This window comes from Pagrus major, chromosome 13 (assembly GCF_040436345.1).
Source record: "Pagrus major chromosome 13, Pma_NU_1.0".
Lineage (NCBI taxonomy): Eukaryota > Metazoa > Chordata > Actinopteri > Spariformes > Sparidae > Pagrus > Pagrus major.
In genome coordinates, this window is record NC_133227.1 from 30145898 (window position 1) to 30172059 (window position 26162).

Consider the following 26162-nt stretch of genomic DNA (forward strand, 5'->3'; position numbering starts at 1 on the left):
GAATGAATTAATGGTGACAATAATATGCAGATTAATCAATTAATTGTAATTGTATTTTTAATTATCATTATAGTTTAATAATCGAACTACATTACTCACACACTACACTACTCCCATTTCTGCCAATAATAATAAATATATAACATATAAAATAAGAAAAACTCAGCACTGATGAGAAAAATATTCCCATAGTGAGTCATAATCTTGAGAAATTATGAGATAAAGGTGAAAATTGAAATAAACTTGATTTCAATTCTCACATTTTATCCCATAATTCTGACTTTTATAAGCTCGTAATTATGAATTTTTATCTCATAATTGTGATCACAGATGAGGTTGTTGGTTACGTCACTTTTGGCTGAACATTTATCACAATTTTAACGATTTACAAATGAAATCATCAAGCAATTAATGAAAAATGAAAAAAACCTGCAGAGTAATTGATAATTAATAATAATTGTATTTTGAATCATTATAATTAATAACCAAACTACACCATCGATGATTTTGCTGTCGGTTGGACAAAAGAAGAAGTATTAAGACGTCACTTTGGGCTCGGGGAAACTGGTTTTTTGACATTATTTAAATTTTGACATAAAATAATCAGCAGATTAATCGAATTGAAAAAATAGTTAGTTGCAGCCGTATTCTAGTTATTCCTGGAGTCTTTCAGGTAAAACTCAAGAGGAAATTATTCTGCAGACGTGTAAAACAATTCACCAGCCAACATTTTAATAATTATCTCATTTCATGACCAGCAGTGATGTCACCGGACGTGTGTGGCCCCGAAAGTTTCAATTTAAAAAAATGACAAACAGAAAAACACAGATGATGTGAGCGGACTCGTTCAGACTGTGTTTGTGTTCACACAGACAGTCTGAAGGATGTTTCTCCTTAAACTGACACAGAAGTTGATTAAAAAAAAGTACCAAATGTCCCAAGTTTAAGATATTTACCATCAGAAAATAATCCAACACATCAGACACTCTTTGTCTCTTTTTCTAAGAGTCCGTTCATCAGTTCTGCTTTAAGAGGAAAAACACGAAGAGAAGTCATCATCGCTCTGACTGGATCTTTTATCGATCCTCTCGCGTCTTCGTCCTCCGTCTTCCCGTCACTGTCCACAGGGAAGACACGACTGAACATCCGGGCGCTGCTCAGTAAAACGTAAAAACACACGTTTTGTAAATGAAGTTTTGAACTGGATTTGACATCGATGACGAAAAGCTCAAAGCGTTGGTCCCGAGCAGGGCATCGATCCGACCACCAGGGTTGAGGGTTCAGGTCTCAGAGGACACCGCGGCCGATGATGACGAGGCCGACAGCGTCCGACCCCTCCACAGTAACGTAGGAATGATTTATTGATCACACACACAGCAGCTGTCTGAGAGCAGAGAATCTGACCAGGAAAACAGCTGAGTAATGATTCACATCTGGAAGGTTTCTGTCTGTTTAGTATCAGCACAGATATTTAAAAGGGGCAGTTCGCACCAAAATCAAAAATGCATATTCTTCCTCATCTGAGTCGCAAAGTTCAAAGAGCCAAAAAATACATTTGAACTCAGCAGCATGTTTCTTTACTGAAATCACGACCTGAAGACGATCAACAGATTGTTGTGAGCAGTTTGATGGAGAAACTATTTTCTTTCTATCGACCTGAACACACAAACATGTGGAAGCACATTTACTCTAGATAGATGGAAAACTAAAGAAAGTGAACGTTCATATTAAAAAATAATATTCCCATGTTATGTCATCATTAAGAGAAATAAAGTCAGAATTTAGAAAAAAGTTAATTTTTACATAAAAGTCAAAGTTATTGGATCCATTTCAACTATTTATCTAATAATTATGACCTTTTTGATCTCGTAATTTGGACGTATATTTTGTAATATAGACTTTTTATCTTTTTTTTTCTCTCTTGATTATGACTTTATCTCACCTTTAACCGTCACATCACTGCATAGAAGGAAATGTGCATCTCCTCACGGACGAGAGGCTTTATGTCGGTGACAGCGGGGATGTAAACATTAAAGTCCTCCTCAGCTGAGCTCCAACGTCAGCTCGCCTCTCGTCCATGAGTAGCTGCACGCCTCCTTCTGCTCAGTGATACGGAAAGAAAATAGTTCCTGCATGAAACTGCTCACTACGAGCTCCGTGGATTATCTTGAGTAAACGGGTCATGATTTCTGGAAAGAGACGTTGCTGTTGAGTTTTTCAAAGCCCAGTGACACTGAGGTCCATTATAGTGGAGAGTAGTCAGACATCTCTACAGCTGATGTCTCCAACACTGCACACACAGCACTACAGGAGAGAGGAAAAACAAGTGTTTTTAATTTTGGGTTGAACTGTTCCTTAAACATATCGACAGCCTGGTTGGATTATAAGATGAAGGGTCCACACCGACTCTCCCATCTGAGCCAAACCGCCTTTTAAAAAGGTGCAACAACAACCTACAACAACAGTTTATGTGATGAGAACAAAATATACGAGCCGTTTGCTGCATTTTGGGGTTTACAGTAATTTTTTTTGGCTGCATTGTTTAATTTCTTCTTTGTGGTTGTTGTGTCTCCTTCAGGGACGCTGCACAGGTGAAGCTCAGGTGAAGCTCAGTTCTCAGGTGTTAGTTAGAGTCTGACTGATAAATAAGTGGGCCGGTATAATATCGTGTTGTCTGATATTCACTGATAAGAAAACCCTTTTTATTTTCTAGTAACTTCCTGCAGGAAATACACTTCAGGTAATTTATAATAATTGGATTCCAAGTGAAGTTTATTGTTTCAGTGCACGGATGTTGTTTTGGAGTTTGTTGTTTAACTGTAAAATCTTTGTCACAAGTGTTTGAGAACCACATCAGCTGATTGTCAGATTTGTTTTTTTACTTCTTAATATCTGTATCGGCCCCAAAACACAAGTATCAGTCGGGCTCTAGTTCAGTTGCTGCAGCTGAACTTCATGAATTCATGCTGCTGCACCAGATCATAACGACACATTTCTGCAGTTTGTTAATTTGTGCAGACACTCGAATATTCAGAGACTCTGATCAGAACATCTTCACTTGTTAACAGTCACTTCAAACAGGGGCCCCTGAGCCTCTGGGCCCCTGGACCTGTGCGTGTTGGGCCTCTTCAGTAATCCATCCACAGACCGCAGGTTCAAAATGAAACGATAAAAGAAAACCCTCCCGCTGGCCTCAGATCTGCCGTCTGCTCTCACAGTTTTTGTCCGTTTCAGTTTCAGGCGTCCGAGTCGTCGCTGCTGTCGCGGCTGATCTCGATCTGCAGCGACGGCAGGTTGTCCAGCCGGCTCTTCTTCAACTTGTGGGTCTGACGCTCCTGTTTCTTTTTGATCATGGCGCCCCACATCTTCTGCAGCGTCGAGTCGTCTTCCTCCTCCACCTCCTCTTCCTCTTCTCCGTCGCCTCGTCTCCTCCTGCTGCTGCTGCCGCTGCCGCCGGCGTCATTCCGGCTTGATGAGGGGGAGGAGGAGGAGGAGAAGAGGCCCGCCGACCGGCTGCTCGATTTGCGCTCGTGATGTCCGGCGCTGCTCTCGTCACCGGAGCCGAGTCTGCTCCACAGGCCGCCTGCAGACAGGAAGGTGAGTAACGGTCATATCACCATTACTGTGACAAAGTTTTAGATTTTAAAGCAACTTTATTCTGAATTTAAATAAACTTTAGCTACCTCTAGTGGTTCAATAAAAAGACCCACCATCATGCCTCTGATTTTTACCTGCAGTCAGACTTACCCCTTCAGACAGAATTCTAGATGTGGTGAATTAAACGTAAACTTTTGAGATTTTAGAGGCGTTTGTGGAAATCAGGCGACCCCAAAATAAGCAGAGAGGAGACGTGAGGGAGAACAGGAGGAAAACAGGGAGGAGGCTGCTGAAGTTTCCTTTCTTACTTGTCTTTCTGTCTTTGGATGAGTTGGAGAAGAGGCCTCTGTTGTCTTGACTGGCCACACCCAGTCTGCGATGCACGTCTCTGATTGGTTCTCTGGCTGGGGGTGTGTCTCTGGGGGAGACGGGGGAGGGGGAACGCCCTCTGTCTGGAGAGTAACGTCTTTTCCCCAAACGCTGCCGTACATCTACAAACAGAGTCGGTTCAGTTTCTGGATTTTTCTCACAGCAGAAACAATCAGAACATCGGGACTAACAGCACACCTGTCTTTCCACTGGCGGCCACCGGAGGGGGCTGTCTCTGCTGAGAGTGACCCGATCGTTTCTCCTCCAGCAACTGGCGGACGTCCGTCACCTTGGTTGGCGACACGGATTTGGGTCTGCTCTGTGATCCTGAACCCCCGATCCTGTTCCTGCTCACGAGAGAAAAAAACAAATCAACATGCTGATATTTTCTCTGCACAAAGTTCAATTAAGACTCTAAAACCTTTGTAAGACAACACGGGATTAAATTAAAAAGGAACTTTGGACGAGCGTGGTATGATTGTGACCGTCTCGTGTCTAAAGATTGTGCTAAGAAAGTGAGTCAAGTTGCAGACGCAACATTTCCTTGATACTATTTTTCTTTTTCCAGTTTAAAAGCAGGAAGCTTCGTGTGAACAGTTCTCTTCTTGTATCACAAAATATGTTTTTCAAAGTAAAAAAACAAAAAAAACAGTTATTTTGTGCAAACTGACCGGATGCTCTTCAGGTGAGTGTCCAGCTCGTCGGCGTACATCGTCATCTTCTTGCTCTTCTTCGGTGACGGCGTGGAGATCATCTTCAGCTCCAGGTCGTAGTCCATCTCGTCTGACTCCGACCATGGAGACGGGGAGCGCTCCGCACGGCTGCGAAGCCCCGCCCCCAGCGAACGTGAGCTGCCACCTCGCTCTCCTCTCTCCCGCTCCGCTCGCTCTTTGTACTCCACCACCCTGTCGTCTGAGTCCATGTCCTCATCGCCATCGTCGTCCTCTTCTTCCTCCTCCTCTTCCTCCTTAATGGGCTCCTCGGGCAGGTTGACCAGGTCAGCTGAGGAGAGAAGCAGAGCAGCAGTTATTGATCAGGATCAGTGTGAATCCTTTAAAGCGTCTGACGGAGTGTCTGAACTGTTGTGTGTTTGTACCGGAGTGTCGGTGTGTGTACGGAGGTGTGTGTCCCATGCTGTCTCCGATCAGAGGCTTCTTGCTCTTGATGACGTCTCTCTGGATCCGCCGGTTGTGATACCTCCTCTTCCTGAAGAGACGGACAACAAACATATGATTGTTAAAGAACTGACAAACACCTGAACGATCGGACTTCATCTCAGAATCTGACTCGTGATGAGATGAAGAGATGATTATGTGAACATCATGTGAGGAGACAGGAGTCATACTTTCGAATAAACTCAACTTCTTGTCACCGTTTAACAACTGAGCTTAGTTAACAAGTGTGCTAATTAATAGTTAGCAAGCCCATTAGTTTGGAGAGCTTTGTGTTCCTTAACAGAACTTTTTTTATTGAACCAAAAGTGACCGATTCTTTTCCCTCTACTGTCTGTTTTCTCTAAGAGCCGTGTTTTAGGACAGGACTGCTGCACCGTAACTCTGCCTCACTGTTCTGTAATAAAAAGGTATGAAGGTGAGATGGGGAGTCATTGTTGTTCCTCCCTCGAGGCGGCAGAGGAGGAGGTCACAACACTTCTCCTTTTTCACTTTGTGTTCATCCAATAAAATCCAAGATGATCAAATATTACTGCTGATCAGTGATCAGTGTTTGAGTCTCACCAGGAGTTGCTGAGGATTCCCTTCATGCCTCCGTAGTTTGGGTTTCCATACTTCATGTAGTATCTGCTGCGACGAGCGGCGCCCAACTCCTTCCTATCATCTGGAGACAAACACAAAATGTTTTAATCAAACCTTTATTCATCCGTCTTTTCTTTACAGGTGCTGCTCCTCTGTCATTAGCTTAGCTGTGTGTGTGTGTGTGTGTGTGTGTGTGTGTGTGTGTGTGTGTCACCTAGTGTGGCGAAGCGCAGGAACAGTTTGTTTCCTTTGAAGGGTTTGATGGCCGGTCGCAGGTCGTTCCTCAGCAGAGACTCTCTCTCCGCCCCCGACAGATCGTCCATCTGAGACACACAGACCGACGATCAGTTATTGGAGCTGATCAATCAACCTGATCAGATTGTGTTGGAGTTATCAGAGTTAACTCTACCTGACCGTCCTCCGCCTTGCTTTTCTGCTCCGCCTCTCCATCACTGTCTTTCACCTCGATCTCCTCGCTGCTCTTCTTCGCCGTCTCCTCCTCGTCTTCGTCCACCTCGCCCTCTTCCTCTTCATCCTCATCGTCTGACCCTTGACCCCGATGACCTGCAAGTTCAAAAACAGACTTAACGTATTCTGCTTTTACCGGTCAGAACCTGCTGAGTGTACCTTTGAACACAGACTGACCTTTGCTCTGTTTGCCTGGCTGGTCGGTGCTCTCCGTCTCCGTGGTTACAGCCTCCGGGTCAGGTAGCCGGCTACAGTTGACGAGGACTCGGACGGAAGTGTTGTCATCAAGCCAAACCACGTTACCTAGGAAACAAGCAGGCGGTGTTCAGACACACAGGAGCTGAGATTCATCCGTCCTGAGATCAAACTTTATATGTGAACTCCTGAAGGTTTCATATTCAGACGCTGCAGAGACGTCGCAGGCGATTCGAAAGCCCACGACCACAATCAAACAAAAAACACACATTTTAGTAGGTATATAGTACACGTATCCATAGCAACATAGCTCGTACATGCTGAAGTGTTTCACTTTCAGACTGTGACCTGATTAAGCTAGCCTAATAGACCATGTTCACACAGCGGCCATTTTCCTCTGACGTCACGCTCAGTGTGTGAAGCCTGACTGCTGTGATAACGTTATGCTGCAGGTTTCTAGCCTGCAAGTCGTATAAATGCAGAGAATCTGACAAATCAATGTCATTTCACTACTTCCTGATTGATCGGCAACTGAAAAGACAATGATCCTGGAAATCTGGAGGAAAAATAACTCCAATGTGTCCAGTATGTAGTTAATCAACGTGTAAGTAAATACATGTATTAGATTGGACTCTGTGTGTGTGTGTGTGTGTGTGTGTGTGTGCTACTCACAGGATTGGTCATCGATCCACTCGATGTGTGCTGGAGGATATTCCTTAAAGTACCCAAAGACGTCCTGTGTGCTCATGTCGTCCACACCTGTTACATAGATTGCCTCCATACGCAGTCTGGGGATCGCTGAGCACCACAGAAGAAGACAACAGGTTCAACACACAGAGTCAATACAAACAGGGTCCTGTAAACACCCGTAAACAAGCAGGTCTCTTGCCTTTCTTCATGACCTCTTTATCGAGGTAAACGTTCCTCTGACTGGTGCTCTCCTCCCCACAGAAATGGAAACGTCTCGCTCGCTTCTCTTTTTTCTCGATCGCCTCCTGATAAAAAAACACACACTTTTTTTTAGCACAACGCCTGCTGTACATTCAGCACTTTAACTCACACCTTTTCACAGCATCACGAGTGTTTGTGCTGTCAGTTTAAGGACTGAAGATCTGAGAGTTTAATGTGTCTCAAACTGATTTATTTAGACCTGCAGAACTTCAGCAGATGGTGGTGAAAATTGTGCGCTGAAAAAGCGCTGGTGTCGTACCTTTGAGTTGACATCGATCCCGGTGATGAACGCTCCGGCCTTGTTCTCGTATCGCCGGCTCGTATCCTGCAAAACAAAATCAGACGGCACAAACACCTTTCAGTGACACTTTTCAGGAGTCCATCCTCACTCATCCGCATGTCAGTCTCTCTCTGACTCTGGGGGGCAAATATTTCACTAGAGACCAATTTTTAAGTTGACTAATGTCAGAGTGAAACCATCTGTTAATAAATAAACACATTTAAGAGCTCTACAACTTTAAAATGTATTAGACACGTTTAAGGCCTTTTGTTTGACATAAAAACAACCAAACTCCTACTTAAAAAAACAGCTATTTAATTCTAATCTGACAAAGTAAAATAGTGAGTACACGTACCCTGTCAAACATAAGGCAATTTAACCAACAGACAATGGAAACCCGCATCAAAGTCTTTACATGATGTTATAATGTTCCGTCTGTTCACTGTCTGTTAGTAGGAAGATAATCAGACAAGCATCAACCGAGAAACTGTATGAAAGTTAACAATACACAGCATCTGAAATGGGTTATTATAATTAGGCCGAACTGGTCATTAGCTGTACATGTATCATAATCGTCAACATCTTCAATAATTTTCAACAATCTGCTTTCTTTTGCCCTTAAAAAACATTTAACCTTCAGTTTATTTACTGGAATTTGGTGGCACGACCAGTCGATCTGAGAAGCTAACAGCAACAAGTGACTGAAATAAACAAGCGGACACCAGCTGCTAAACAAAGGTGTCGTTCATTTAAACGAGTCCTTGTTAAAGGCAGCTAGCTGTTGTTCATCGCAGTCTGTAACCTCACGGAGCTAACGACCAGCGGTAGCTCCCGCAGAGAGAGCCGGGAGTCCAAGTGACCCCACGCAGCCGCTTCACGCGGTTCCGCCGGCCGCAGGAGACGCCAGTCCCCGGTCTGACAAGGCCCCGCCGGGACACTCACCGGCAGCAGCTCCTTCAGGGAGCGGTTAACGGATATGTCCTCTGGCTCCAGCTCTCCCTCCTCCACCTCCATCGGTTCGGCTTCGCGGGCATCTCTGTCCGACTCCGAGTCAGAGTCCGATTCCGAGCGGTCCGAGCCGCTGTCTGATTTCACCGACACCCGTAAGCTGCGCACCGCCGCCATGGCTGCGAACAACGGCTGCTGCTGCTGCGGCTGCTGTCGTCAACCCGGCAATGGGTCCCCACTTCTTCTTCTTCTTCGGTGGTGTTTTGGCGGTTACGTTACATGGGAGCAGTAGCGCCCCCTGGTGAGAGTTATCATGAGTCGCGTTTGGATCTGTGCTGCTGCAATATCAAAACATATCGTGTTAAATTGTTGCTTTGGTGAGATGTGGAAGTCAGTCAGCAGTACGAGAGCACAGGTTTGATATCAAATGTAGGCCTACTACTGGCAATAAATGTACTTAAGTATCGAAAGTACGAGTAAAAGTGAAATGATACGTATATTTATGTGTATATATGAACCGTATACTACAGGATGACCAATTATCAGAGCTGGTATTCAGCATTTTTTCTGATAAAATGTGTGTTTCTTTTAAATCTAATTCCTGATTAATATAAATTAATTTTAAAAATGCACTACTTACACTTTGATGCAGCATGTAGTCTGCAAGGTAAGCAATAATTAAAGTTATTATAAAATGTAGCAGAGTAAGAGTACAATATTTACCTCCAAAATGTAGTGGAGTGGAAGTCTAAGCTTGCAGAAAATGGAAATACTCAAGTAAAGTGCAAGGACCTCAAAATTCCATCACTGTTCAATATAATACATAATGTCTTTAATTTGTGTGTGACTTAATGTAATTGATTGTATTTTATGTATCGTCTTTCTCTAATATATATCACATTACTGAATCTGTACAGAATTATCTGAAATTAGACGTTTGCTTTGAGTCTGAACAGTCTAATGATAATTTCAGGTTGTTTAGTGTACCAGCTGTTCTGCTCAGCTCTTTAACTCGTGTTTGTTACAGACACAGAACCTGTTTCAAGAGAAAATCATTCTCTCACCGTCACAAAAACCTGAAACTTGTTCAGATTAACTGGATCCATGTGTGCCATAATTAACACAAGTTGACTGATTGGTGGGCTAAAGCTCGATCATGTGCTTAAAGGAGGGAATAGTATTAAAAACCAACATTTAGAGCTGAAACAATGTATTGATAATCAATTACTTGATTGTAGGTTTTCCTTATTATACTCACATAGGCCCTCTTTTACTCTAGTAACACTTTGTGTGTTTGACTTTACATGTAGCAGAGCGGGAGGTATTTTGTATGAATACTTTTACATACTTTGGCCTGTACTGTAATTAAATGATCTGACTACTCCCTCTGCCTCTCCCTGTTGGATTGGAAGACAGTGATGCATCATCTCTCCACCCAGTCTGGTGTTTGGTTACTGTGTCTAATAATATCGCAGCAGTTAGTTTGGAGCCTTACATGGCAGCTGTAACACTGACAGGGTTAATTCTCAATAACAGATGATTCAGTCTTTATGAGAGACTCATTCCTGACAAAACGTGTCACATATACAGATTCTGCCGAAGTTATTTAGATGCGAGATAATGTCAGTTCTCGTTTCTTTGTCAAAATCACACTTGAGTGTAAAATAAAAAATGACTTATCCTTTAAGTACTTTAAATTTAATATATATATTTGTTATTGTCTGAGTAGGACGAAGAAGAACCAAACTGCCCGACATGTGAACATGATTCATTAGAATGGAATTTGTATTGAGAAGCAGCAGAAGCAGGAGTATGAATGTTGGAAATGTCGTAATCGTCTTAAGAATGTAAATTATAGTGTAAGTTAATTGCTGGAAACTGCTGACTCAACTTTGTATGAAGAAGCAGCTGAGAGTAGACTGTGGAGCCCTGAACATTTGGCCCCATACACACAAACATAAGAAGAGAGTTAAAAAAGCAGACACTGGAGGTTTGCTTATTTACATAAACACAAGATATATATTAGACTCCTTAAAGTTTTATATATAGTCCATCATAAGGTTGGGATGTATTTAAAATTATACAGTGTTGTTAAAAGTACCATAAAAATAATACTTGAGTAAAAGTAAAGACATAAAAAACAAGAGAAATGAATAGAATAAAAGTCTTAAAGTAGCAGATATGACATGTACTTGTACTAAAAGTACATTTATAGCAGTAAATGTACTTTAGTATCAAAAGTAGAAATAGAAGTGAAGCAGTGAAATGTATGTATAAACTGTGTACTTTGTGTTGACTTGGCGTTGGCGTTATCAACGTGGCCAATTTGGATCTGATATTCAGGATTTTTTCTGATTGTCAGAATCAGTGTTTCTTTGTTTTTTGATCCAATTGCAGATAAAATAAATTAATTAAAAATGTGCTGCTTTGGCTCTGATGCTGTATGCATTGTGCAATGTAACCTGTAACTTGAGTTATCAAATAAATGTAGTGGAGTGAAATGTACAATACTTGTAAATAAAATAAAAGAAATATTTAATATTTTAATGTAGCCTATATGTATATTACGTTAATTATTTAATTTAAACATTTGTAAATATCACACAATATTTGCCAAATGTAGTAGAGTGGAAGCATAAAGTAGCATACAATTGAAATACTTAAGTAATTACTTTACTTGAGTATTTCAATTTTATGCTATATAGTTAATAACGTTTAAAGTACCTCAAAGTTGTATTTTAGTAAATGTACTCATTGACATTACATAACTGAAATGGTCTATTATATTATGTTATATAATAATATGTTATATATTAATAGATAAATGTGGTGCTATGAAGCAGAGAATCAGAGCAGTGTTGCAGAGACGCCACGCTGCTGCCTCATGTTGTCTCCTCTTCGCCCTGTCTGCAGTTATGTAATAATAAGATCACAATACCTCGATCTGATTGGCGGATTTATGTGGCTGTTATTTCACAGAACCAATCATAATCAAAACCCCGGCCCAGAGAGGCGGAAACCGACCAATGGGACTGAACTGACGTCACGACAGATATTACATTTTCGTGTGACGTATGCGGCCTTCAGTTAGAGTCGCCATCTTGTCGTTGGAAACGGGCAGAGAAGGACGACAGGCGGCGGCTGAAAAACACCCAAAACCCGGCGTTGTTCTTCAGTTAGTCAGGGCCGAACAGTTAGCTACATGGGTACATGGACTGCCTGCTAATCAATGGTTATGCTAATCATAACGTCCGTGTAGGTTTTCCCGGTTCGCTCAGCTCAAAGATGGACGACAAAGCGGCGAGGGAAGATGCCTGCCGAGAGTATCAGTCCTCGCTGGAAGACCTGACATTCAACAGCAAGCCGCACATCAACATGCTGACCATCCTGGCCGAGGAAAACCTCAACTTCGCCAAGGATATCGTCGCAATTATTGAAGCGCAAATAAGCAAGGTTTTTATAAATATAGAATACTTTCAATCTCAGATGCTTTATGTCGGTGTATGTAGTAGGCCCTGTCGACGATGTGCTGTCGGCTATGCTAGCTACTAGCTAAACATGGCGGCTGTGTTACACGACATGTCACCTAGCTACGTTAACTTGCATTCCGTTGTCTTCCTGTGAAGTAACTCAGTCGAGTCGCACTGCCATCTCCTCACTCATTAATTGTGTATTAAAGTGGAACCTCGTTTATTCATTTACATATATTTCATTTGCTTTAAAGCAAGAAATAATTTTTGAGCTATCGCTTTGTCGAAACTCGCTGTCGAAAGTAGCTGTAACGTTAACCTGGTGTGCTCTCGAGCCCAACGGAAGTGAAAATCCACCGTAAAATACTTGATATAATGAGTGACACCACGAAGCTGATATTAATTACTTAATGTAGAAATACAGTGTAGTAATGCTATGAGTTCCTTCAGCTAAGTTACTTCCTAACTTTTGAGAAAGAAGTTAAATTGTTGGCAAAGATGCAGAGCAGCCATTTGGTGTTTAATTCGACTAAAAGTCTGTACACCACTTTTAAAACCCTCTTTTACAAGAAGAGATCTGGTTAGATGGAAATAAATAGGCAAAAGTTGATGTGTAAAAACTGAGTTATATAACTTGCTGTGTTTTTATCCTTGAATCAGTCTAGTTAGTTTTTGAGAAGAAATTTAAACAGACTTCTAACATTTACTAAGGTACTAATACAAACTCTCAAATATTTATTTTTTCCATAACTAAACAAACAAGCTTTTCTCAGAGGGGTAAAAGGTCCCCAGGACATTGTTTGAAGCTAGAAAGGTGGCAGGGTACGCCACATAAACACCGAAAACAGTATGAAATTGTGCTGTCCTTGAAGGTCAGTGTGTTTGAGTCATAAAAACAAAGGTTTTCTTTACATTTTGTTTAGGCTTCAAAATAATCAGTCGGTGAAGATCTTTCTCTCGAGTAAAATTTTCTAGCCAAAACTACAAACCTCACCTTTGAATTGCTGGTGAGGGCACAGTGGAGCAACTTAATGTTTATTTCGAATTAATTGCTGTGTTTTTATCCTTCAACCAGTCTTATTAGATGATATTGTGTGTTTCTGAGGGACAGTACTTTTAAGAACAGGAATGCCTGTACTATAAACCAATTTAAAGGTTAAGCAATAATTAACAATATTATATATTAAACAAGAATTATTGATTTATTATAATAACATGAAATTCTTGAAGCCTCCTCCTGTAAGAGTCATGTGATAACTACTGGACTCATAGATTTTAAATAGTAGTCTGACCCTAATGGTAAAATTGAATGTGTTATGTTAGCAGATCACCAGCTGTCAGTAAAACCTTGTATAATGAGCACAGATATTTGTTAGGAGTTAAGTTTCAGATACGGTGGATTTTTACTGGACATTTGCAGCCCTTCCTTTTCAAAACTACAAGTATTTTGGCCATTCGTCAGTGTAATCCTGCAGTGATTGAGGCCAGACCACGTCATTTGTATTGAAATGGTTTCGAGTCAAATCTACTGTCAATAAATATTGTCGACTAGCTGTTGTTAAACAGAGGAGAAGTGGCCTCTTTAAAGTCCCCTCCACCTCCTATAGAAATGCATTTCAGTCAGCAGTTTGCCTCAGTTCTTTGTGGTCAGTGTTTGCACTGTGACGCCTGGCGAAACAAAGCTTTGGTCCCTTGAAGCCTGATCGGATTAGAAAAGAAGTTTCTCTGCATTAAGTCACTAGTGAATTTTGAATTACTGAAATGTCATTGAATGGTTAAAATGTTATAATAAAAAATGTGAAATGTGCTTTTTGTCATTTTTTATTTCCCAGTGTAATTTATTGGTATGACTCTGGTTTACATTTACACAGCTGAGTCTGACTCGGCTTGTTCGGACTGGTTGCACAAACAGTATTTCTTCACCTGACGCTGCACAGTGTAATGACAGTAGACTTTTGCTTAAGTGTGCTCAGTTTAAATGCAGTTAGCAGCTTCTTTAACTAAATGTCTAAAGATTTTCTAATGGGTTATTGATGCTTTTTAACAACTGAAGGGAGAGAAACATTTTGAGGGGTAAAACTTTAAAAGAGTGAATAAAACTCACTGGGTGTGGCGCTGAAGACTAAAACTTGCTGATGTTTCGCCTGGGTAAAGTACAAAGAGTGGTTTAATGAACAAAAACCCTCTTTGGAGGTAAAAATGCTTCCTGAAGCTGGACTTTTTTTTTTTTAACTCTTCATGGACATGTTTTTTTTTTCTCCCCTGACTCTGAGAAAGGATCATGTGCTTCCTGAGATCCATATTTACAGACTCTGATTTGACTGATCGTTATTGAAGATTTTTCGTCATATTTTCTTTTCTATTTTTTTTTTTTTTTTTTGGACTGATCAAAGATGTAGTCAAACCCTCAGTGAGATCGCAAAGGAGTTTATCGAACTATTTTTCCTCCATTTTATTTTGAATCCTGAATGAGGAAACATCTGGATTGCTTTTTCTCCTTTTTTTTATGAAGATGTGTCAAGTCCTTGCACCTTTTCCTCACTTGGCACAGACTTTTATTTTTGGCATTTCCACACTTTTTTAATTAAACTTTTTTTTTTTCACACAGCGGGTGGTGAGGGGGCGGGCAGTCAGCCCTGTTTATCTTGTCAAGTTGTAATTTGAGCATTTGTTCTGAAATGTTGGTTTTAACCCCTGTTGTGTTCTAAACTTGTTGAGTTCTCTATTGCTCCAGGCCCCATCTGCCGAGAAGCTTCCAGTTTTGTACTTAGTGGATTCCATAGTGAAGAATGTTGGAGGAGAATACCTTGCAGTGTTTGCTAAAAACCTAATCACTTCATTTATATGTGTCTTTGAAAAGGTACAGTTCTCTTTGTTTAGCTTTTTTTTTTTAAATTTAAGCACTAAAAGTCTTAAGCAGCCCACTTCACTTCCCTACTGTTTGTTGTGTTGCTTGCTTTTTATGTGATCTCCTGCACTCTGCTCCTGTGTACTTAATGCCATAACCTAGTCCTGCTAATAAAAGATAAATCTTACAATTATTATGTTTAACCTGTCCAGAAAGTGTTAAAACAGTGTTTTAAAGTACATTTTCATCCTTTCAGTTGTAGTTGACATAGTGCTTATACTTTTTTAAAGTGCTGCTGTGATTCTGAAGTGTTACACGTTTTTGTTGGTAGCTGTGGACCAAGTCATGTCCTCTGTTTGTAGGTGGATGAAAACACTAGAAAGAGTCTGTTCAAGTTGCGATCAACGTGGGACGATGTGTTTCCTCTTAAGAAACTGTATGCGCTGGACGTCCGGGTCAACTCTGTGGACCCAGCCTGGCCCATCAAGCCGCTGCCGCCAACCGTCAACGCCAGCATTCATGTCAACCCCAAGTTTTTAAAACAGGTGTGTATGTGCTGCAGACACAACATCAGACTGCAACCCTGCTGCTTCTTTCTTTAATGTATGTTTAGATCTCCACAGATTTGGTCTTTTGGTTTTAGAGGAGTGTTGCAGCATTTATTCCAGCCTGTGAGACATCATTTGTTCCAAAACTGCACAGCCAGGTTTTCTTAATAAAATAAGGACAAAATAGCCCACATTGCAATGAGGTTAGCTCTGCTTTAGCCCCCAGGTAATTTGGTTCCCTCAGTGAGTTGCCACGGCTGCAGGTGTCAGGTTTTTGCTAAACCAAGCCCTTCTGCACCTCAGTGCCAGTAACTGGGTGTTTGATGTCCTGTGCTTTTGTGTTTGTGATGGCCTTACAATTGAGCTCTGAGCGGTTGGGTGCGGGGAGTCCTATTGTCTTGGCAGCAGTGTTGATTATCTGTGTGAGTTTGACCCAGTTGGTGACAGAACATGTTGAGGAAACCAGTGTAGCAGGATGGTTGAGGTCCCAGACCAGTGTGTGCTGTTAGAGCAGAGCATGCACCATTTTTACTGACATATTGTCTCTTTCCTCAACCTATTAAAACATTTAAACAATATAGATATAAGCAAAATTTAGGAACCTCACGGATTCTGTCATGTGATGTTTTTCCACTTCATAGTTGAATTTGTGCCAGAAAAAACGCAACGCACGAGAGAGCTCTAACAATTATTCAGATTTGATTGTCCTAAAATGAAATGGTTGGACTGAAGACGCAGCAGATTCTCACATTTGAGAAGCTGTAAACTGAGACATGTTCGTTATTTCTTTGCTCCAAAAATGACAAGTTCATAATTTGTTGTTTTCTGTCAGTTAATCGGCTAATCGACTTACAGTTTCTGCTGTAGATGAATCGATTATGAAAAATCATTCAGTTGGGGCCTTCATGCATCAGTGAAGCTTATTTATGTCAAACAATCGGACAAAAACCTTTTTGAAGCACAGTAATGTGTTAATAATTTTGGTCTGGCTACCATCTCTTGTAAATTTGAAGAAACTTAATTAAGTTCTCTAACATGTCCAGTCAGACGAGGTGTCCTCTCCACCTCCTGTCACCACACCCACCCCTGCACCTCAGCCGACACCAGCACCAGCACCAGCCCCAGCACCAACGCCAGCCCCAGCAGCAGCAGCGCCGGCCCCCCAGCCAGCCCCTGCCGTCAGTCAGTACAGTCTGACCCAGGAGCAGCTGATCCGACAGCAGCTGCTGGCCAAACAGAAGCAGCTCCTAGAGCTGCAACAGAAGAAGATCGAGCTGGAACTGGAGCAGACCAAAGCTCAGCTGGTACGACAAAAAGATTCTGATTCTAAATCTGCTTCTTTGTTACTATCGGATCATCTTCCTTCAGTCTTATTATCTGAGTTTGTTGAAAACAAAAAGCATGTGCTCCACGTGTATTTGCTTCATGTTGATTGGACGTTATAACTGCCACACTAAGAGCGCAATCACACTTGGCCCAGTTGCTCCGTACCATGTCCCTCCTCCCCAGTCCCCCGCTGGCCTACACTCACATTGCTCCGGCCGCAACCGGGCCTGAGCACGGTTACCTCTTGTACGTTATCATGTCGTAGCGCGATATCCGCACAATGGGGAACAACACAGAGAACACAACTTTTCTGACTTTTTGTGGCTTATATTTTCTGTCGTTTCGGTCCGGCTCTCACATTCCTGGATTTATTGATTATGCAAGGCGGCGTAATACGCATAATTATACTTCATGTCTATGTTGCCCACCCGTGCATGAGCAACCGCACCGTGCTGAAGCACACCTCTTCCAACCGTGCCAGGGCCAAGGAAGTGTACCGTGCATAAACATCGTACGGAGCGCTCACAGTAGTCATACAAACCGGACTTTGGGGGTCAAACTGGCTTGGGCACGGTACAGATTGCGTGGTGTGATTGCGCCCTTAAGTACTCATTTCAGTCTACCACGTTGTAAACACTGTGTGTAATTGGCGCTATTGATTAAAACAAGTAAAAAAAAGTCACTTGGAGCCATTTTCTAGCAGTCAAAAGTTAACGTATGGGTCAGAAGTTTACATACGTCGGATCATTTTAGGTGATTATGATTGATACAGCCGTGAGACTCAGCCACAAACACTAGCATCCAGAAAGGACTTAGTGAGTGGAAACAAAAACCTGCAGCACTTCACACAAACAGTCGTACAGGAACTCTTTTTAGATTCTTTATATATCAACTTCCTAACTGCACCATATTTCTGTTTATCCACATGCTGTAGAGGTAAAATTCTCTCCTACCACTGAAACAAAAGCACCAACAGTTGTTTAATGTGTCTACAGGTTGGTGGATTTGTGGTACCAACATCGACTCCAGTCTCCACTCCAGCAGCAGCGAGCACGGCACCGAAGCCGGTCAGCCAAACTGCTCCTGTGGTGCGACCATGGATCCCTCCTCAGACTCAGACAGACACCAAGCCGTCCACCAGAGACCCCCGTCTGAACCGCACTGGCCCCCTAGCTGCCCCCCAGCACAAAGAACAGTCTGCTGGGAAGAAGGCAGACACAACCACAACAGGAAGTCCTGCTCTGACTCCTGAGAAGTCCACCAGGCCAGACAAGGCCAGGACCCAGAGGAAAGAGGTGCCAGAGGAGAAGCCCAAGTCCAAGTCTCAGTCACCGTTGGCCAAGAGTGTCCAGAGTAAAAACAAACAGGTGGAGGCTGAGATTCAGAAGTTAGCAGAGGGCACAAAGAAAGATCCCAGACTGAAGAAACGCACGCAGGAGAAGACTGGAGAGGTCAAAGAGGACGAGCAGAAGGAGAAGAAAAGATGCATCGACAAGAAGGAGAGAGAGGAGGCGGCACGAGTAGCAGAGCCTCAGAGGTTACCCAAAGGGAAGCTGGTGAATGGCTCGGTTACCAAACACGACCGCGAGGAGTCCACAGAGAAGGTCGAGTTCAAGACCGGAGGCAACGCCCGAACACACGCCAGGAAACGCACCCGCTCGCGGTCCCGGTCGCGCTCCCCAGCTGCCTCCCCAAAGAGGAAGGACAGGCGGTCACCCAAGAGCAGAGCCAGGAGCAGCTCCTTGTCTCCGTCGCCTTCTCACAAACTCAGCAAACCCCGGAGGATTCGTGCAGACGAACCTGAACACGGCAAACCCAGCCGAGAGGACCGGATCACGCCCAAAAAGAACCAATCAGAGAGCAGGAGGTCGAAGCGGCCAGCAGAGGATCGGCACTCTGAATCTAGAGACTCTCACTCCCCACGGAGCCACGACGGAGGAAGCAAGGACAACAAGGACGCTTCTCACCGCTGGAGGAGCGGCTGGGAGGAGAACAAACAGTGAGTCCATCACGTCACCTCACATTCATCTTAGTAATGTTGACAAACCTTAAACCAACGCTTGATATCAGACCTCAGTGTGATAAAAGTCAAAATGTGTTACAAAAGGCCAGTGATGCAGCGATTGCAATTTTCTTTCTTTTTTTTAAAGTCTGACCTGCTGATTCTGATTTTAGAGAACTATAGAGCAACTATAATTGGCAGAATACACAAACATTTGTATTTTCATAATAAAACACTGACTGTTTAATAGGTCTAACTCTTGCGTTTACAGCTTACAGGACCTTCTTGAACTCAAAAATGTCAGTTTCAATTGAGCTTCAGATCAGATTCTTCCTGATTTATGAAGACAGTTCAGTCCTTAGTTCTTGTGCAGCTGCTTGTGTTGTGAAAAAATATTAACTTTTAAGAAATTTTGACTCTTCTGTTTGCAAGAAACTCAACATTGTTTTAGTCACTTGTCAGGAAAAGATGCCAAAAAAATTTCTGGTTCCAGCTCGTTAAATGTGATTATTTACTTATTTTATTTCGTGATGTATAAGAAATAAGAAAACATTTTAAAACAAAAGTAATTTGATCAAGAAAATAATCAAGAGATGAATCGGCTCAATGATAAAATTACTCCTATTGACAGTCAACTTGATTGTGACATGTACCAAGAACTTTAGTGGAGGTCTGAGCAGCAGCTTGAGTTAATTTGGATCGTAGATTTTGACTTTGATTTAATCACAATTTTGAATAGAAATATTGAATAAACAGAGATATGTAGGGGTTGTCTCTGTTTCTGGATGAAGCAACAATTAACACATGTATTTGTTTCTTCTTCAGCCTGAAGCCACCAGAGGACTCTCATGTGAAGCCTGGACCTCCGAGACACAAACAGTACAGCACCCCGACTCGACCCACCACTCCCCGAACCCCGAAGCACCGCCTCAGTGTCGACGCCAACCTGCAGATACCTGAAGTCCTTAACTCCGCCTCCAAGAAGGACCTCCTAAGGAGGGTGCGTCACAAACATGGCTCCGATAAGATTAAGGAGTTTTTCAAATGTAGAAGGGCAACAAAAAGTGAATTAACCATAAATCTACATCCTTTCAGTATTCGTCAAAGAGTTGTTGTTGTTTGTTTCTGCAGGCCAGTAAGCGTCTGGAGAGCGGCGAGATCTCCCAGGAGGACTTCCTGAACATGGCCCACCAGATCAAACACTTCTTCCAGTATCAGGAGGAGTTGCAACAGCAGCACTCTGACAGCTGGGAAGACTCCGGCAACAACTTCTCCAAGAAGCAGCCGCTACTGACCACGCCCCCCTCCGCTCAGCCCCGCCCTCATGACGGCATGGATGCGGCGGAGCTGTCGTACTACGAGCACAAGTCCAAGCTGAGGAAGACCCAGGTCGCGCACCGAGCCGCCGGAGAGGAGTGGGAGGGCGAGGAGAGTCCAGAGGAGGCAGAGGAAGTGACGCAAGGGGAGAAGACGAGTGGCGGACGGAGTAGCGGACACCCGCCATCACATAAATACAGCCGGGCGCCACGGGAAAGACCAGGTGAGCAGGAACAAGAATCAATTAATCATTAAATTGAGCAACTAAAGAAAAAGGTACTTTTTGTGGCATGTCACTGAAGTCTGATGGTTAATGACTTACAGGTGAAAGGCGGAGTAAAGAGCGCGAGGAGCCCCGGCCTCCACCTGGGCCCATGATCGAGGAGTACAACCACGGCAAAGAGTTCCCCACTCTGAAATCTCTCCCAGGACTTCGCTTCAGGAGGAGAGCCGACCCCAGAGAGTCCAGTAAGTCTGCAGCTCTGAACGGCTCCATGATGAAGTGTTGATCTGTTTAAACTGATCTGTGAAGACAAATATTATCTGTTATCTGTCGTCTTTATCCACAGAGAGGTCAGAGGTCAGGTTCTGGAGCTGCGGGGTGTCAGGGTCTCGATCAGTGATACTTCAGCAGGGTTAGAGACTCTTCTAAAGAGATCACAGTTTACACATTTAATTAGGGGTTCAGCTCACACAGAGTCAGATCCAGCTCATCACTGTAGATCAGGAGATCGACACAGGAGGTCATGGGAGCTGTAGTCAGTAATAAGTCACAGAGAAGACGAGATAGGACGGTGAAAACATCTTTTTAGGTTATTTAGATTTCTTCTTCTCTGTAGTTTGTCTGAAGTAACTTTAAGTGAGCTGAAGCTCGTACTGTTTAAGTCAGACACTTAACATGATGAGTGACAGGATGTAAGCGGTACACTGACGGTAACAGTCGTCAGAAAACGTCTTGATGAGTTTGTTTTGTTGTTTCCAGGTGAGAGAGAGTGGACCTCTCCGCTGATGGAGCGCCAGCGTTTAGACGAGCGTGAGGAGCAGAAGAGCGGCTACAACGCTCCGAGGAGGTACGGCCCACCTGCCGACTCCAGACACCCAGACCCACGGAGGCCGGACGGACCCCCACCCGCCGGCACCGTGGTCCACAGGAACTGTTCGAGCCCAGCTGGTCTGGACCCGCCACCGCCCAGGTTTGAGCGCGAGCGCCTGTCGCCTCTTCACCAGAAAGACACGGCAGAGGCGAGCCCGGTCCCGCGCTTTGAGAGCCCAAACAGTGAGCATTCAGACGATGCACCCCTGGACGTCCCCCCTCCTCACCCTCATCCTTCCCACCCGCCGAAATCCATCCTGAAGGCGCCGGCACGGGCAGGACCACTAACTTCTGTCCGACAGCACAGCGACTCTCCAGGACACACACCTCCTCATGATGGAGGACATCCCCCCTCCAGGTACGAAGGGCCCGGACACATGGGCCCCTCCAGACCCCACCCACCGGGGTGGTATGAGGGTGCCGGCCCCGGGTGCTACGATGACTCGTCTCGGTTTGATGGGCCTCATCACCAGGGTCCTGGCAGGTTTGATGGTGGTGGACCGCCTCACCACAACATGCCGGAGAGGTTTGATGGACCCGGGCCCCACATGTCTCATGGTCCAATGAGAGGTGGCGATGGTATGGGCCGGTTTGATGGGCCGCCTCACCCTCAGGGACCCGGGAGGTTTGATGGTCCCATCGGTCAGCAGGCTCCAGTCAGGTTTGAGGGACAAGTGCCCGGACCAGGCCACTTTGAGGGCCCCATGCAGCACTTTAACAACATGGCTCCTGGTCCTGGATCTGGACCAATGGGCTTCCAGCAGCAGCGGCCCATGCGCTTCGATGGTCCTCCAAACCAGATGGGCCCAATGAGGTTTGATGGTCCTGGTCCGATGCGCTTCGACGGGCCCATCCAGCCTGGACCCAGGTTTGACATGCCCAACGTGCCCCATCAGGGCGGGCCCCCGCTCTACGAGTCGGCCCCGGGCCAGCAGGGCCCCATGAGGTTCGCTCCTCAACACAACCTGCAGCCTCCCATGAGGCCAATGGCCCCGCCCATCTATGAAAACCCAATGGTTCCCCAGCAAAACTTCAACATGGCCCCCCAGCGTTTCCAGGAGCCCATGAACCCTCAGTTCCCCGCGGGGCCGATGCCCTTCCCGGCTCAGCCAAACCTGCAGCAGCCAGGAAGCTTCAACATGCAGCCGGCGCCGCCCTTCACCCAACCGGCCCCCGCCCCCTTCTACAACCCTGCTGCCCCCGCCGTCAGCATGCAGCAGCCGGTGAGTTATACACCCGACCACCAACCGGTCACCAGGTTTCATCCACACGTCGCACAAAGTTGCCTCTTCGCTCAAGACAGTCTATACTGTGTTTATGTCTGAATCTCATTTTTACTTTATGGACATTGTTTTTGAAATGTTCTCTGTTGTTTTCAGGTGAACATGATGGCGAACCTCAACCAGCCATTCCTGCCTCAGAACCCAGTGCCTTTCAGACAGCAGAGTAAGATCCTCCCACTGATTAAAACTCAAACATGTCTGATGCTGAAGAAGAAAAGCTGCCCGTTCAGTGTTTTTAACTGGTTGTTTTTCTGTCCCTGCAGCACCGCAGGTCGGCCCTCCAGAGAACCACTTCGGTCAGGTTGACGTCAACGACCTGCTGTCCAAACTCATCTCCAACGGCATCATCAAACCCTCGCAGTCCGAACCGACGCCGCCAGCCGGCACTGGTCAGTGTTTTGTTTAAATTTGCTGCTGCTGCTGTCTTCATCAGGACCTTTGATCTGATTACAAAGTTAAATCAAGCTGCTGGAAATAATGAACATAATTGGAAAGACTTGTGTATTTCTCCAGAAACCGCTGCTCCAGCTGCTCCACCTGTGGTGGTGGAGGAGGAAGAGGAGGAGCCGGAGCCGGTGGAGGAGGAGGAGGAAGACGACGACATCCCAGACCTCACTAGCTTCACCATCGATGACATGAAACAGTGAGTCCAGGACAGGTTTAACCTGACTGTTGTAGTTGAATAAAACACTCTGCTGTTTGATTTATCGGTGTTGTGACACGTTCTGTCTCTCGGGTTATTTTCTCCCCTCTCAGGCGTTACGAGAGCGTTGTGACGAAGCTGTACTCAGGGAACCAGTGCTGTCTGTGCAGCATGAGGTTCACCGCCGCTCAGACCGACATGTACGCCGACCACCTGGACTGGCACTTCAGGCAGAACCACGCCGGGAAGGTCGCCAGCAAGAAGATCACACACCGCCGCTGGTACTACACCCTCACGGTGAGTACGCGCACACACACACACACACACAGATTTGACAGGTTTTTAAAAGACTTTAAGAGCGTTGAATTAGTTTCCACAAAAAGTCTTTAGATTTAATGAACACAGTGTTAAATCTCGTCTGTTGGCTGTAAATATCTGATAAAATGTTTGTGTATGAGACTGCAGCTAGTAATCAAGTATTCTACAGATTACTCCGTCAAGTATTCATGAGAAATACTTTTGCTTTATTAAAGAACAATAGTTAACAAAGATAACAGAAAATAAGACCTCTCTCACAGTAAATATCTGATTTTCCATTGATTGCAGTGAGAAGGGTCAGCAGGTGTCGGCAGTCCTTCAACATAGTGAATAAATGTAGATTAGTCTTTTAAAGGGACAGTAACTGAGTGTGTGTGTGTGTGTGTGTTACCATCAGGACTGGATCGAGTTCGAGGAGATCGCCGACCTGGAGGAGCGAGCGAAGAGTCTTTTCTTCGAGAAGGAGAACGAGGAGGAGGTTCAGAAGAGTCAGGCGGCAGCGAAGGAGAAAGAGTTCCAGAGTGTGAAGGCCACCAAGGACCAAGTGGGAGAGGTGAGACTGTGACATCACAGCTGTGTTCATTCATCGCTTCAAAAGTACATAAAGTATTTCAGAATCGTACATTATGATTGGATTATATTCTATATTCATCCTAATCTACAATAATACGTTGTTGTGTGTTGACTATATTTTGTATTGCATCATAACTGAAGCCGTCAGATAAATTATTAAAAACTAAATGTACAATATTTCCTTGGCTAGTAACATAAAATGGAAATACCCAGAAGTACATCAAAAATGGCCCTTAAGTACTTAAGTATATATACTTAGTTACTTTCCACCTCTAATATATAGTTCAACATGCAGCATTTACAGATTGACCACCAGCCAACCACAGCAAAGACAACAGCTGTGTCTGAAATCAGAGTACGGTGGCCTGAAGGGACAAATCAGAGACGAGCAGGAGCTAAAAATCAGAAATGACAAGTGAAACGTGTGACTGCTGTCTTGTTTTTTGATCGTTTCCATCTTTTAATAAAATAAATCTCTTTCATTGTGCAGTCGTGTGAAATCTGTCAGGAGCCGTTTGAGACGTACTGGGTCGAGGAGGAGGAGGACTGGTTCCTGAAGGACGCCCTCCGGGTCGACGACAAGGTACAAAACAGGGCCGCCACCATCACCACCAGACTCTGCTCAAAAAAGTCTGGAGCTATCAGAAATCCACTGATCAGAACTCGTTCATTCATTTGTTTATTCTGTTTCTCTCACACTGAGTTTAGAGCTGAACACTCAGTGGTGATCCGGGTCGGATAATTCTTCATTCTGCCCAGATTAAGATCATTATGAATAAATGTCTTCAAAGTGTTGGACTGATGTTTGTTTCTCTCCACAGATCTTCCATCCCGCCTGCTTTGAAGATTATCAGAATGTAAGTAACTGAAGAATAAATCGTATCGATATAAATGATTAATAAACCTTCAGACGTCTGACCTGCTGCTGTTTGTCTCCTCAGACGGCGTCATACATCGACGTCACGCCGTCGCCCAACAAGGTGCTAACTGACCACCCGCTGAGCGCCTTCGTGAAGAAAGAAGAAGAAGAAGAGGAGGAGGGCAGCTCCTGTGCAGTCGCTGCTGCTGCTGCTGCTGCTGCTGCTGCTGCTGCTGCTGCAGTCAAACAGGAAGTGGAGTCTGAGGCTCCTGAGCCTCCTGTAGTGAAAATGGAGGAGACGGAGGTTTTAACAGAAGATGTGCAATCGGATCAGAACAAAGAGTAACGCTGCTGCTGCTGCCTCACCTTCACTTTTCTCTGGAGGTGTTTTTAGCGTGCGGAGGCCGAGTCCTCAGCAACATAAACTTCAATACATTTTTGTATTTGGATTCAGCGCGACCATTTCAGGTCTGGTGTTTTTCTGTGAATCGAATGAGAACTGAACTGAAATTGTTTATTTAAAAGAGAATGTTTTGTTTCTTTGGGTAAACGATGTAAATGATTTAATTTATAAATTAAAGTATTTTTGGTATCTCTGGTGTAACCGTGATTGAGTCTAACAGCTCGCTGCCTGTTAACGTCTGTACATAGTTGAGCTGATCGATCGGGTTGTTGACGACGGGTAGCTGCAGGTGTTGTCTTGTTTCTGGCCGCGTTCAAGGTAAGCATCATGTGATTGGACGCCTGAAGACGTCGGCCGCTCTTCAGGAAGCGTTTCTCGGGAGGATCCAAGTCTTCTTCGTTGGTTTTTCTTTGGTCTCGAGTTGATCTTTAATAAAAGAGTCTGAAACTTGTTTGTGTTTGTGTGAACAGTGATTGATCTCAGTTTTATTGTCATTTAGGTTTAAAAGTCAAAATAAAGGTTTAGTGGATTTAAAGTTTCTGTTCTGGTGTTTTTATTTCATTTAACATGACGAGTCCGGAGAAGTTCTGGTGTCCTGAGAGTCTTTTAAAATGGACTCATGTTCTGTGTTTGACTGCTGAGACGCATGATGATGTTTAAAGGAGCATTCTGTAGTTTTGGGTGAGAAAGTTTACAGATGTTCAGTGGCTGTTTTTCTGCCTTAACAAACTGACCTTAAAGAACAACACAATTTACAGTTTTACCTTGTTTACATGTGGCAGACCCTGCCACCTTTCTAGCTTCGAACAGTGTTCTGGGACTTTATTTTCCTCTGAGAACATTAATATGTAAATATTAAAGTTCTGAGTTTGACTACACAGTGCCCCTTTAAGAAGGTAAACAGCTGATGTTGACAG

The 26162-nt window shown here is 44.0% G+C and overlaps 2 protein-coding genes across 4 annotated transcripts; one reads left to right on the forward strand and one right to left on the reverse strand.

The window, feature by feature from the left end:
- Positions 1–715: 715 nt before the first annotated feature.
- Positions 716–8811, reverse strand: ncbp3 (nuclear cap binding subunit 3). Its single transcript, XM_073479414.1, has 13 exons — positions 8557–8811; positions 7594–7659; positions 7273–7378; positions 7056–7181; positions 6366–6491; positions 6130–6284; positions 5935–6043; positions 5703–5802; positions 5063–5172; positions 4638–4968; positions 4165–4313; positions 3906–4088; positions 716–3583 (listed from the first exon to the last, which is right to left on the reverse strand). The coding sequence occupies exons 1-13, from the start codon at positions 8737–8739 to the stop codon at positions 3237–3239; spliced, it is 2091 nt and encodes a 696-aa protein (XP_073335515.1). The 5' UTR covers positions 8740–8811; the 3' UTR covers positions 716–3236.
- Positions 8812–11678: 2867 nt separating this feature from the next.
- Positions 11679–25780, forward strand: pcf11 (PCF11 cleavage and polyadenylation factor subunit). Of its 3 annotated transcripts, XM_073479004.1 has the most exons (18): positions 11679–12015; positions 14767–14892; positions 15243–15425; positions 16472–16732; positions 17750–18753; positions 19582–19756; positions 19888–20296; positions 20398–20541; positions 20643–20708; positions 21056–22389; positions 22546–22612; positions 22713–22838; positions 22963–23092; positions 23206–23389; positions 23808–23963; positions 24474–24566; positions 24805–24840; positions 24925–25780. In XM_073479004.1, exons 1-18 carry the CDS (start codon positions 11773–11775, stop codon positions 25186–25188), a joined length of 5001 nt encoding a protein of 1666 aa, XP_073335105.1. In that variant the 5' UTR covers positions 11679–11772; the 3' UTR covers positions 25189–25780. The 3 variants fall into 3 exon arrangements, with proteins under 3 accessions (XP_073335105.1, XP_073335106.1, XP_073335107.1); XM_073479005.1 differs by lacking the exon at positions 20643–20708; XM_073479006.1 differs by lacking the exon at positions 16472–16732.
- The last annotated feature ends 382 nt before the right edge of the window (positions 25781–26162 follow it).